The sequence below is a fragment of the Copidosoma floridanum genome, unplaced genomic scaffold (assembly GCF_036245765.1).
Source record: "Copidosoma floridanum isolate Cflo_tuat_1 unplaced genomic scaffold, Cflo_Japanese_pri ptg000006l, whole genome shotgun sequence".
Classification (NCBI taxonomy): domain Eukaryota; kingdom Metazoa; phylum Arthropoda; class Insecta; order Hymenoptera; family Encyrtidae; genus Copidosoma; species Copidosoma floridanum.
The window spans coordinates 16326026-16339341 of record NW_028321883.1 but is presented as its reverse complement, the minus strand read 5'-3'; the positions used below and the strand labels follow the sequence as shown (position 1 = coordinate 16339341).

Sequence of the window (13316 nt, the reverse complement as noted above, 5' to 3'; positions counted from 1 at the left end):
TCCAACACTGATTAAACCAATAATCTAACGCTCTAACGATCATGTATATGTATACATATACCCAATAATTGTCCTTCGCTCACTCGTATCCATACGGTACGCACTTTTATTCTAACGACAACTATTCCTTTATATTTATATACATATTTACTTGCATGTATATATGTATATAAGTCCTCGTGGATCGTAAAAGTGCACAGAGTTATATATACAGCTGTGGTAGCACGCGAGAGAAAAACATAATTTTCCCCGACACAAAAATTATGCGACTAACCTCCTTCGGTCCCCCTATATATACGTATATGTATACACATACAATAAGTGTATACCACATAGTCCCGGCATTCTTCAAAACCCATCGTCATACTACACCGTTCATTTTATGCATCTTTGAAAAAATTTCCATCAAATATGTACTTAACAACCAGAAAGCTCCCCCCCCCCTCCCAAAGGATTCGATCGTTAAATATTAATATACATATATTATACTGTCACAATGTAATCTCTTCTTCATCGCTTGTAATTGCTGTAGGTACGGAGTATGAGTACAAATATATTTTGATAAAAAAAGTTGGAATGAAAAAAGTATAATGGTGTGTGTGTATGTTTTCTTTCAGTGTTGAACGTGGCGGCCGGCAAGGCCCCGATGCAGTCCAGCCGGGCCGACAGTGGGATTCCCCAGTTGGCGGTTGACGGTAGCAGCGCGCAGGCGTACACACCCCAAACTTGCACCTTGACGACCCCCGAGCCGAGGCCATGGTGGTACGTCAACCTCTTGGAGCCGTACATGGTGCAACTGGTGCGACTCGACTTTGGAAAGTCCTGTTGTGGTAAGACAAACATATGTAAACGTCCAAATGATCGCGCGTGTATATTATACCGAAACCCAAAGAAATTCGATTCCGAAGCTATGAAAAAAAGGGGGACTTTGGAAGAAAGCGGGAGGATAAACGTACTCCGGAGCCTCCCTCTCTCTCGCGTTGTTTTCTCGATAAATCATCGTTATCGAGAAGAAAGTCGAGTCGGTAAAAGGCACGAGCGACAAAAGTCCACCGGCTTCGCTCGATGCGTATAATCCTCGAGTTTAACGACCGAGCGCGGGGAGAAAAGAGCGGATTTCACGCGCTACCGAAACCCCCAATCGACGTGTGGAGGATGCTTTTTGTTTTCACCATCAGACGATGATCGCTTAATTGGAAGAGAGAAAAATCCCGGCACCACCACCGCCCGTAGCGTAAAATTACATGCGTAGAAAATTGTTGCACTGTACTGGAGAAAAGTGCAGATTTTTGGTGATTTAAATCCATGCAAATTCATGTTTCATGTTAATATGAATTTTCACTTTTGTACGTACTTATACCGTATAGAGTTAGTTGAACGTCCAAGTGTATAGGTACAACAAATCATATTTACACACGACAGCTAAAGAGATGGGTAGATAAGCAATTTACATGTCTATATTTATGCACACCCTCGCGATTCAATCAGACCACAGGTGTTTATTGCACTTTTTCCTTTTTCCTTTTTTTTTTTTTTTTTTGCATACTATGCATAATTCGTGCGGATACACATCTTTCGATAAACACAGGCACACACACATTTGGATTCAGAGCTGAGGTAACACGCATCGATTAATCGAAAGCGCCTCGGGTGTTTCGTATGAGCTACGGGTACTGTAACGAGGTTGATTTGCAACGCAAGGGGGAGACGATCGAGAAAACAAAAGTCACGGTATTTGCATGCGCGGGAGAGTTTTCCCTTTTTTTCTTTTTTTTTTTTTTTTTTTTTTTTTTTTCCTCCTTTGGCGAAAGTTTGCAATTTATCGTATACACGTGTGGGTGTGTACCTTTTTTTTTTCTCTTGCTCAAGCGCGCAACGAGGCGCATCATTGATTGAACTCCGGGTGTACGCATACGGTTGGCATTCCCCGGGATGGGAATGCAATTTTCCAGCAATTGAAAAAAAAAAAAAAAAAAAAAAAAAAAAAGAGAAGTAGACATTACGTCGATAGCTGTTTCATGATTTCTATGATCAACGATCCTCGTCTTTGTCGTCGTCGTCCAGAAAATGCACTCTAGTGGCACAGGGAAATCAGCAAACGTATATACTTAATAGTCCAAGCACAACCAGAAGAACAGCGAGTACGCGCGTATACGTGATTTCGGAAGAGGTTCACAATAGGTATATATACTTACCTAACGACACAAAAAGAAAACAAAAGAAGAAGCGCGCCAAGATTTCGCGACTCGACCGCACGGGACCACTGAAACCAAAAGTGAAATAAGAGATCTTATACGTATTGTGGGGGTGGTGGTAAGTGGTTATCTATATATAATTACGTAGATACATTCATATAAGAAAATTAATGATGGCAAAAGAGAGAAAAGAGTAGATATACAAACAACGTGCATCTTGGGTGCGAGAACGACCTGCGTATAAGTAATCATCGTAAATAAATTATTGGTACGCGTATACGTTATGTATATATATTGTGCAGTGCAAGTATACCTATATACATATAATCTCTAGAATATAATATACCGAAAGTACGCGCTTTCGATGATTATGCTAACTATTTGATGGTATGGAAATCGCGCATCAGCATATACGTACAAATATAGGTATAATGTATTGTACACCCATCACCATCATCATGATCATCATCTTAATAAAAACGTGTGCGCACATGATACATGTTTATATGTATATATACGGATCTGCGTTGTCCGCCCACGATTTATTATTCAAATCTAGATCGCCGAGTCGAGAGAGTGTGCACAACTGATGGCGGGTGGCTACCTGTGTTGTTGTTGCTGCTTTCTACTTTTCCTTTCCAATGTCCAGGCTGTTATTTGTTTCTTTTTTCCTTTTTTTTTTTTTTTTTTTTTTTTTTGTTGCTCTCTGGATTATATACCTACGCTCGCAAGTTCGAGGTCCGTTGAATTCCCGACGCAGAGGCTAATCGTTTTGAATACGGTGCGCGCTTATAATAGTACACCGGGGGCACCGGGAAGATTTTTTTTTTTTTTTCTTCCAGACGTAAAAATTTAATTTGATTCGATTTCTGTTCGTTGGAGAAAATACCGATATAGTATATAGTATCGGTGCATCGCAGAAGAGCGCGGAACACAGCCTGTTACATGTGTACGGTAGGGCTCGTATATATTTATTAGTCGCGTGCTCTCGTGCAGCGAAAAGGCAAGGCTGGAGATGTACGGCTGTGATAATATGAATTCGCGGGTACACGCCAACTGCTATTCGATATCAGAGGGCCGGAAGTCGTTCGTTCCGTGTGTACCGTATTAGGTACGAGCACATAATATCACATGATAAATATGCACGAGTTAAGGTGGATCTTTTGTTTTCCCATATCTGTTGCAGTACCTATATACTTTACTTATTTTATTTCTTTTACGTCTTGTTTTTCTTTTCTTCTCGAGATAATGAAAACTAGATTCGGAATGTGTAGGACATACGATATTTGTTGGCTCGATCGTCACTGGTTTTGTGTAAGAAAAAAATGGAAAAAAAATCGCAAAAACTCCTGGTCGGACGAAGATTAATGGAGATTCGGCAATATAAATTTTGCCTCGCAGACTATATATTATATTGGGGTATATACCATAAGTAGGTGATTAACGCAGCGAAAAAAAAAAAATAATAATAAATAAAAAGAACTTTTCTTTGAAAACCGCGAGTCCACGTAACCGGGTAAACAGGTGCAAGAACGCATAAAGTATGTTATTCCCTGGGAGAAATCGTCGCGGCTTTGGAAAAGGACACTCTCGGGAAAACTGGTAAATATACATAGGCATACGTACACTCCGATGCTTTCCTTCCTGCAATTATAAGAGTACTATACAGGGGTAGGGTCGCCTTGCAACAGAGAAAGAGGAAGGGAAGAAAAAAAAGTCGAGGAAGTTATTAAAACAAATTGCGAAAACGAGCCGCACACGCGCGCTCCTTCAGCGCGTGCTGTACACAATTATTGTGATTATCGCGATCGGATGCACATGTATTGGGAGTTTGGTGTCTTTCACCCCCCCCAAAAAAAAAAATAAAGAAGGGAGGGGTGGTTGAAGAAAAAAAAAAAAATGTGGCGCAAGTGAAGAAAAAAAAAAAAAAAATTAAGATCCTGCGGCGCGCAGCTTGCGGAGGAGCAGAGAGATTGTATATTATGTATACGTACAAGTTGGCGTGTACCGGAAAATCTCGCGCGGAAGCGCCGGACTCGCGCTTCTTATCTTACCTTCTGATGGCGGTGCAGTCACAGCTGAGACCCCAAGTGGGTCAGGAGACGACGCGTAAGTATATATATATACCTTGGGCAACTCTGCGCCTTCAGCCGCGAGCATGTACGGCAACAGCTGCGGGAGAAACGATCCTATCTCTCTCTGTGCAGCGCGTGTCTTCTTCTTCTTCTGTTCTTTTCCTGCGTATTATAAGCTATGTATATATAGGTACCTCTCGCACGTGTGCATCGGGCGGAGTGAAAGCTCGCGCGGATCCGGATCTGACTATACACGCGCCTTTCCTGTATACCGTACTTGCGACTACATGGTTTATTACACGTGATGCGCGCACAATAATTCGCACGTACGATAGATATCTCGTCTCGCGTCCCAATGCCAAGAGCTCCTTCCTTCGCCGTGATATATACACTCACAGCCGAGTGCACGAATCTCTCCCTCGTTGTTGTTGCGAAAAAAATTAACTCCTTCTTCTTCCTCTTTCAGTTTGTTCTTACTTCTATATAGAAAAAAAAAAAAAATTGTTTTGCAAAAGAGAAAGGTTCGGGGCGAGTATGTCGCGAGGGAGAGGCCCACCGATTCGCCAACGGTGGACAATTTGCCTTAAAAATCGCGGCCAGTTTCGCCTCCTATCGCCGCGTACGATCTCTATTATTGTTGAGTTTTTTTTCCCTCCTCTTCCTTGGGAGGCTACTTTTCGACTCGCTCCGCGTCTCCTCATTCCTGTATTGTACTGTGTTCCTACACTAAGCGAGAATAAGAGAAAAAAAAAATAAACTGCTGGATCTAAAAGCGCAGGTGTATAAGTACCCGTTGCGAGAACGGAATTCGGGTCTTTTGCCATCGCCTCTGCTGCACTGCGCTTTGAAAAATAAAAGTCATTGCGTTATACCCTTCTTTCCGTATATTCTTTTCTGGTTCCGTTGTCCGGCGACATTTTCGGCACGATCGCAATTGGGTCTTGGATCGGTTCAACGGGTGTATGTCCCGATGCGAGTGCCCAAGAAAAAGAAAAGGAAAAACACAGACGTCACGGGAGGGAGAGAATCAATCAATGAAGAGAAAAAACAAGGCCAAGCTATACTCGCCGAGAAAAAAAAAAAAAAAAATGCCACCTCCTTATCTATACCCATTGTCAATATTCATCAATCACCGCGTTGTACATAAGTAGGATATTGTATACGGTATCTTTTACAGCACAGCATCCACAACTCATTCGTCCAATATCCACGGGTAGCGATAAATTTTCCATTAGTATAGGAAAAAAAAAAAAAAAGAAAAATTTCGAAACGCTCGGCGTTTCTCCACCTCATCGTCCGCGCGTCAATGTTATCAACGAACAATGGCCGTTGCAATTTTTACACCCCCCTCCCCGTCGTCCGGCAACTTCCAGCCAATACATTGCATCCTTGGTTTAATAAATAAATAATAATGATAACAGTATACATGTATATGTATAGGTTTCGACATCGTCTGCCATATATATATATATTATAATAATTGGTATTTACACTTTAGCGCGCAAAACAAACGTAACGTGCTTAAACATCGCGTGCATACCTTGCATTATAATATACAGCTTCTCAAACAAATGTATATGTACACTTAGTGTAAGGTTGATCATGTGATAGTAGATGCGCGTATACTATCCTATACGAATGAATGAACGAGCGCAACCGAAAGAGAGTGACATAAGAAGATAGGCCAAAGTAATGGCCATACGGGTCCAGCGCTCGCTCGCGCACCAAACCAACGTACATATATTTACACACGTATCCTTTAAACGTGCACGCGACTATAAATAAATATATACAAATATGTTACAAACGCGTTATGTCACATGTGTAGGTACGTTGAGAGAGAAATTACCCGTGTGTGTGTGTGTATATGCACCTGCACATCTTGACAATACTATAATGCGTGTGTGTATATTTACGGAGAACGGAGAGAAGCAAGCTAACTTACGTGTTTTACGATCCTCCACCGAGAGTTTCCCAATTCGTTGCAAAAAGAAAACGAGGGTTCCCGGCATGTATAGTACACCTTGTCGTCGTAGTTGTCTTTATTGCTCTTCCGCGTTTTTGCGGATGGCTCTCTTCTGTGGATTCCCCCCCCCCCGCCCCATACATTTTTTACTTCCAATCGATTACCATTCTTTTGTTAGTTTGGCTGTTGTGCAAAACACCTGTAACAATCCGTTCTCGGTACAGGGTATTGCGAAAAAAAAAAAAAAAAGAAATCGACACCGATGAATTCCTCCTGGATCGAAAAATTCGTCGGAGCGGCCGTACAACACCACCACCCATGTATTATAATATGTTATGTGTAAATGTACAGGTGACGGACTGCCGGGAACGATAGTGGTGCGAGTGGGCAACAACCGGCCGGACTTGGGGACGAATCCGATCTGCAACCGGTTCACCGGTCCCCTCGAGGAGGGCCAGCCGCTCTTCCTGCCCTGCAACCCACCGATGCCCGGCGCCTTCGTCTCGGTCCACCTGGAAGCCGCCTCGCAGACCCCCTTCCCCGTGCAGCTGTCCCTCTGCGAGGCCTTTGTCTACACCGATCAGGTAATTTTGTGTTTATTGATTGGGAAAAAAAAAAAAAAAAAAAAAAATGGAATCTGTACGCATGCGAATGACGAAAACAAAGGCCCTGCCGATCGAGCGTTGCCCGCAATTCCGGGACCAGCCTCCAGGCTCGACGGCCACCTACAACGGCAAGTGCTACATATTCTACAACAGGCAGCCGCAGGCGTTCCGCGACGCCCTGGCCTTTTGCCGAGCCAGGGGCGGTTCCCTCGTGGACGAGAGCAACCCCGCCCTCCAAGGCTTCGTTTCCTGGGAGCTGTGGAGGCGACACAGGTACATTTTCAATGACTATACGTATATACATGCATGATCCCCCCTCCCACCCATATCTCTTGTCCGCATTGCGTATAATCGCTGTGGTTAAAGGAGCGACACGTCGAGCCAGTACTGGATGGGGGCGGTGCGCGACCCCAAGGACAGGACGGTCTGGCGGTGGACGGGCAGCGGTGACGAGATATCCGTGTCCTTCTGGAGTCTGCCCCAGGGCACCGAGGAGGACTGCGCGCGCTACGACGGCAGCCGCGGCTGGCTATGGTCCGACACGCCCTGCACGGCACGGCTCAACTACATCTGCCAGCACCGTCAGTCAATACACATCATTATTATACATAATACATACTTTCCTGATGACATTATTTCTTTGTTTTTTCCCGTTACGTGGATTATGGTTTTGCCTTTACTTCCCCGCGAGAATGTACAATCGACCCGAGTTGGTTCAATATACCGAATGATTTTGGCGTTCGCTAATAACCAGGATATGTCGTTAACTCCAACACGTATAATTAAGTATACACACCGATCGTGGTGGAAAACAGCGTGTACACGCAACATTGAAAAGAGAATTTGTACCGCGTAACACCATAAAGTCGCGGACTCCGAGTTTATGATAATAATAATAAAAATCCTTGCGAAATTTGCGTCGAATAAATAGTATAACGTCGAACATTCCGTGCAGAGCCGCGAGCTTGCGGGAGACCCGAGCAGCCACCGAACTCTACCATGGTAGTAACCAACCCACCGAGTGACAATAAAAACAACAACAACAACAACAACAACAACAACAGTCCATCGCGGCATTACCAGGTGGGGACGAGCGTCGAGTACGCCTGCGACACCGGGAGCCTCCTCATCGGCCCGACGAGCCGCAAGTGCCTCGACACCGGCTTCTACGACGAGTTTCCCCCGGTTTGCAAGAGTCAGTCCACCTCGTTGTTATTTTATCTTTTTTTTTCCTCTCTCTCTCTCTCTCCTAAACCCTTTTGGCATTTCATTTTCATCCGTCCGTATCCTTACAGGCATAGAGTGCGGATACCCGGCCAACATTAAACACGGGGGCTACAGCCTCATCAACAACACGGTCACGTACCTCAGCCAGGTGCTCTACACGTGCGAGGAGGGCTTCGAGATGACCGGTAAGACACACGTAGTTATATTATATACTCGTAAAAACCCCATCACCTCTCCCCCCCCCCTAACCCGAGAGAATCTCGCGGAGTGAAAGTTGTGTGCGCGCCCCGATGAGATCGAGGGAAAACAAATTCGTGCACTTTCTCACCTTGAATCGCGAGTGGAACAAAAAAGAAATCAATGATGCAGGTCGAGCGAGACTGACGTGCGACATAGACGAGCGGTGGAACGGTCCGCCACCGCGTTGCGAGCCGATCAGGTGCGATCCCCCGGCGCTCGTGGCCCACAGCCAGATCCAGATCGACGAGATCGACATCGAGGACGTGACCGAGGCCGGCGGATCCAAGCCAACCTCGATCGGCAACTCGACCAACCGGAGCCTCTTTGTCGGCAGCATCGTCACCTACACCTGCGACAAGGGCCACAAGCTCACCGGCAATCGGCAGCTCCTCTGCCTACCGAGCGGCTCCTACGACCGGTCCGCCCCCACTTGCACCGGTAAGCCAATCTGTACGGTACTTTTTCATCCGGTCCTCCAATCGTACCCCTCCCCGCCACTTGAACTTTAACGGCTCCCGCAGCAGAGGAGTCCCAGAGCACGGTGTCGCCGAGCGCGTCCAAACCGACGACCCGGACGTCGAACACGCGTGGCCGGCAGCCACCCTTCGTCCCGACGCGGGTGCGCACCACTACCTCGACGCCCCAGGCGACCAGTCCACCGGCCACGACCACCACCACTCACCGCGTCCAGCCGACCCACCCGCGCATCAACAAGCCCCAACAGCCCGAGCAGCCGGCCACCGTCCAGGAGACCGTTCACAAGAGGCCGAGCATCGGACTCCAGAGGCCGGCGGCCCCGACCACCACCACGACGACCACCTCCGAGCGTGGCTCGCCGGTCCTGCTCAAGGACGAGGGTAGCGATCACCCCCAGGACAACGAGATCTCGGGCAGCGGGGTCGACAACGCGCACGCGGAGATCGGCGCCGGGGTTCCAGAGCCCAACGGCCCGTACAGGATCAACCGGGCCGACCAGCCAGCCTCCCAGCACGCCAGGCTCAACCTCACCGTGGTCGTCTTTCTGGGCGCCACGGTGGGTATCGTCATCCTCACCGTCATCATCGTCTCGATCTTTATGATCGTTCGCAAGTAAGACTCAATTTTTGCCTTTTTTTTTTCCTCCCTCACATGACATTCGTATCGTGCAAGATCGGTTGGTTCGATCGGTATTGATGGATCGCTTCGGCGTGCGTTTCATGGGGGTGTGTGCAGCAGAAGCCGAGGCGTGGTGTTGACGGGATCGAGGGCCCGTGGGGCGTGCGTCGATCGCGACGCTTTGTCCGACACGTACGCTGTACCGTACTGCGGCTCGTAAACGCCGATCGTCAGCCGTAAGTTTTGTCCTTTTTTTTTTTTTTTTTTGTTTCTTTGTCAGTGGCGCATGTACATGTTCCGTTCGTGTCCGATTAACAATCTTTGTGTTGCTCGTCGCGTGATTTGTGTCCTGACCCAAGCATGAGTTTTCTCATTTTCGACGAGGAGGGTTATTTCTTCAAGGTAAGATTCGTCAATACCGATCTTTTGAAATAATGGGCATGATTATTTATCTCGATCCCCCGACGTTGATAACAATAAAACAATTCTCTCCTGCTAATTGAACGTCTATTAACTATTTTGTAAATGTTGTTAACAATGTTATACCAAATTTTTGCTCGTCTGGTGGTTTTGCCAAATTCATTGTTGCTTGGGAAGAAGCATTTTATGACACGAAATCTGAGTGTAATTTTTTTTTTTTTTTTTTTTTTTTTTCATACATTATACATTGTGCAAGATGATATCTTTTTTCTTCCCAGGTGACAAAATAAATTTTATTAAACGCGAAAATTGGGCATACAATAAAATGATTGTACATTTTTATCATTGTGTATGTGTTTAATGTTATCATGACAACGCGGCTGCGTCGGGGGTACGCGCGTTCATGTTTTTCATCGTTTACCTTTCATTGCATGATTTGTTCGTTGCATTATAGTTAATATTTTACTTTACTCAAACACACTTTTGGAATTCACTCACGAAAGCCATGTATGCATTTATAAGCGAATCTCAAAGAGTTAAAAAAAAAAAAAAAAAAAAACATTCTTGCAAAAGCTCGATCAACAAATCTTATAATGAAAGGTCGATAAAAATACAGACAGACACAAGCACACAAACACCCTGAAAAATAAAAAGAAACAAATCAACTGGTGTGTCGATGACAAGTAACTAACGAACCTGTTGTGTCTCGCTCCTCTCCTTTGCTCTTAAACACAAACACCTGGCCAACAACAACAACAACAACAACAACAACGTGATGCTGTCAAAAACGAAAAACCACAATAACGTACCCGCGACAAAAAACGAAAAAAAAAAAAAAAAACAAAAAAAAAAACGAAAAAATCGTGGGGATGATCGTCAGCGTCGGTGGCAGCGGCGGCCTAGGCGCAGGCAGGGGCATGATGGGCCTGAGCTCGGCCGACCCGTACAACGGTCATCATCGGAGCAACGCTCGCCGCGGCGGCCGCAGGGTCGGGCTCGGTGGTTGCGTCGGCGGTGTCGGTGGTCCGGTCCTCGGGGTGGCCGACGGTGGCTCGGGTGACCCCTCGGCCCTCGGGATGCCACCCTCGCGCTGGTACACTCTACTCGCCCTGCCCTTTCCCGACCAGCACCTCGGCCGCCGCGATCTCACGGCTCGCCGTCACCACGATCATCCCTACTCGTTCACCCTCTCCACCGCCCATCAGGCCGGTTACTTTTCCAACCCCTCCCTCTGATCGTTTTACCCCACCATCCCATTTTTTTTTTTTTTTTTTTTTTTCCATTCTCTTTTCTCTCGGGTAATCTCTTTTTCTTGTATTATTCGGCCGCGTTTTTCGCGCCATCCATTTCAGTGTCATATCTTGGGAGTTTTTTTTAAGACGGACCTGCAGTTACCGAACGCTGTTTTTTGTAGCTTGTACGCATTTGTATACACATAATCGTATATCATACCTCGTCGTTGATTGAAATTTCGCGTGTATTAATTTGTAAATACTCCGAGCCATTGAAAATTTGCCTGAAAGAGAAAAAAAAGCATGACGATTAATTAATTGTAAAACGATTGATTGAGTTGAAAAATAAGTCAATTTTGCCTTGAAAAAAGTGCTCATTTTGCAAGATCGTGCCATTACTTTTTGATACAACGAATATATATGTATACATATTTGAGAAAAATTATTTATGAGTGCACACGTGTGTATCGAATCGTGTGGGTAACGTTGTTCCTAATTTATTTTTTAAATACATATATATCTCGTATTTTTTTCGCATAAATACAAACAAGAGTCGAATACACTCTGTACGTGTACATATAATATATAATATACACACTCGAAGAAGCCGTAACTTCAAATATTTCAATGTACAATTGTCGCATTTAGTCGATTGGAAAGTTCAAGTGCTATAAGTGTAGTTTAAATTTTTTTGATTCATCATACTTATTCCGAAATTCGCTTATAAATATTTACATGGTACAAATATAAATATATTCATACGAACATTATAAAGTGTTAGAATTCGTCGTGACACTGCCTGCGTGTATATTTATGAAACTTGATTTGTATTTAACATATGTTTGTTGTGTCCTCTATTATTTAGGGATTTCTACTAGAACACACGAGACATTAGAGTGCACAGAAAGAAAAAGAGAAGGGGAGAAAAGAGAAAAACCGTTCGTTTCTATGTATGTACATAAATATGTATATATCGTGCGACTCAAGTCAAATTGTTGAAAAAAAAAAAAAAAAAAAAAAAAAAAAGAAAAAAAGTAAAACAACAACAACGATAAACGAAAGAAAAGAAAACACCACCGACGCGCCACCCCCGCGCAGCCGCTCAATAAATAGTACAATAACTAGTCAAGGTAATTTATCTCTGGCAGTTTATCAAAATACGCACCAATACTTTTGTTTTATCCTAATTTTGTTGTTACTGCAATCGCACAACGTATATAGCGCACCACACACGATCCACCCAAACGATTCGTTGTTGTGGGCGTTTCGCTTCATTTCAGCACTACAAATAGAGTAGAGGAAAAAAAAAAAAAAAAAAAAAAAAAAAACACTGCAAGTAGAACCGATGTATTGTTAGTTGTACCGTATACGCACGAGAAAAAAAAATCTCACAGCCTCTTCTCTTTTTCTCCATCACCAGCGTACACAAACGTTAGACCTAGACTAGATGCTCGTTAGAAAAAAAAAAAAAAAAACACACCGGCACCTCACTGCATACACACTACGTGGCATCGCAAAAAAAAAAAAAAAAAAAAAAAAAAAAAGGCACACACTCGCAAAAGCACATTATAGTTGCGCAACACACGTCCTCTCTGTCTAAGGTTCTCCGCATTGTCACTTTGTGTAGTTGTATATAATATATGATCACCTATAACATATGTATATTATGACCTTCTCACTGGAGTTTCGGTCGAAGGATATCGGTATTTTGGAGTACTGGCGAAATCCTTTGACCCAAAAAGTAGAAAAAAAAAAAAAAAAAACAAGAAAATAAACCACGCGTAAACGTGTGCCCTGCAGGAACTGCAACAGCGGGAGCGGCAAGCACTACCGGCACCGCGCCTCCCCGGACTGCAACACCGTGGCGAGCTTCGACAGCGGCTCGTCGGGCAGCCGGGGCAACCTGAACCGCTACTACCGGCAAGCCTGGGAGAACCTCCACGAGTCATCGGCGGGTACCAACTCGAAGCTCGGCTCCGGGGTGGCGAGCCACGCTCCCCTACGGCGCAAGGAGACCCTAGACGAGCCGGCCTACCGGGACAACTACACCGGGACGGGCCGCAACAACGGCACCTCCACCACCACCACGAACATGGAGCGCGACGGCTCGGAGCTCGTCGTCAGCGACGCCTACGCGGCCAAGAGCAACAACGGCAGCGCCGACAACAAGAAGAGACACCACCACCACCACCACCACCACCACTCATCATCGGCCACCTCGTACCAGCCCTCGTACTACCGGTACTGAGCCGCACCCACCA

General features: G+C 45.3%; 1 protein-coding gene across 1 annotated transcript in view; it reads left to right on the top strand.

The window, feature by feature from the left end:
* Positions 1–13316, top strand: part of LOC106644239 (uncharacterized) — a 38416-nt gene extending 25100 nt beyond the window's left edge. Inside the window, exons 3-11 of the mRNA XM_089598492.1 lie at positions 618–830; positions 6588–6820; positions 6903–7114; positions 7208–7422; positions 7797–8036; positions 8137–8253; positions 8438–8746; positions 8833–9397; positions 12856–13316. Coding sequence (XP_089454618.1) covers positions 618–830; positions 6588–6820; positions 6903–7114; positions 7208–7422; positions 7797–8036; positions 8137–8253; positions 8438–8746; positions 8833–9397; positions 12856–13303 — 2552 coding nt within the window. The 3' untranslated portion in view covers positions 13304–13316. The remainder of the gene's footprint in view (positions 1–617; positions 831–6587; positions 6821–6902; positions 7115–7207; positions 7423–7796; positions 8037–8136; positions 8254–8437; positions 8747–8832; positions 9398–12855) is intronic.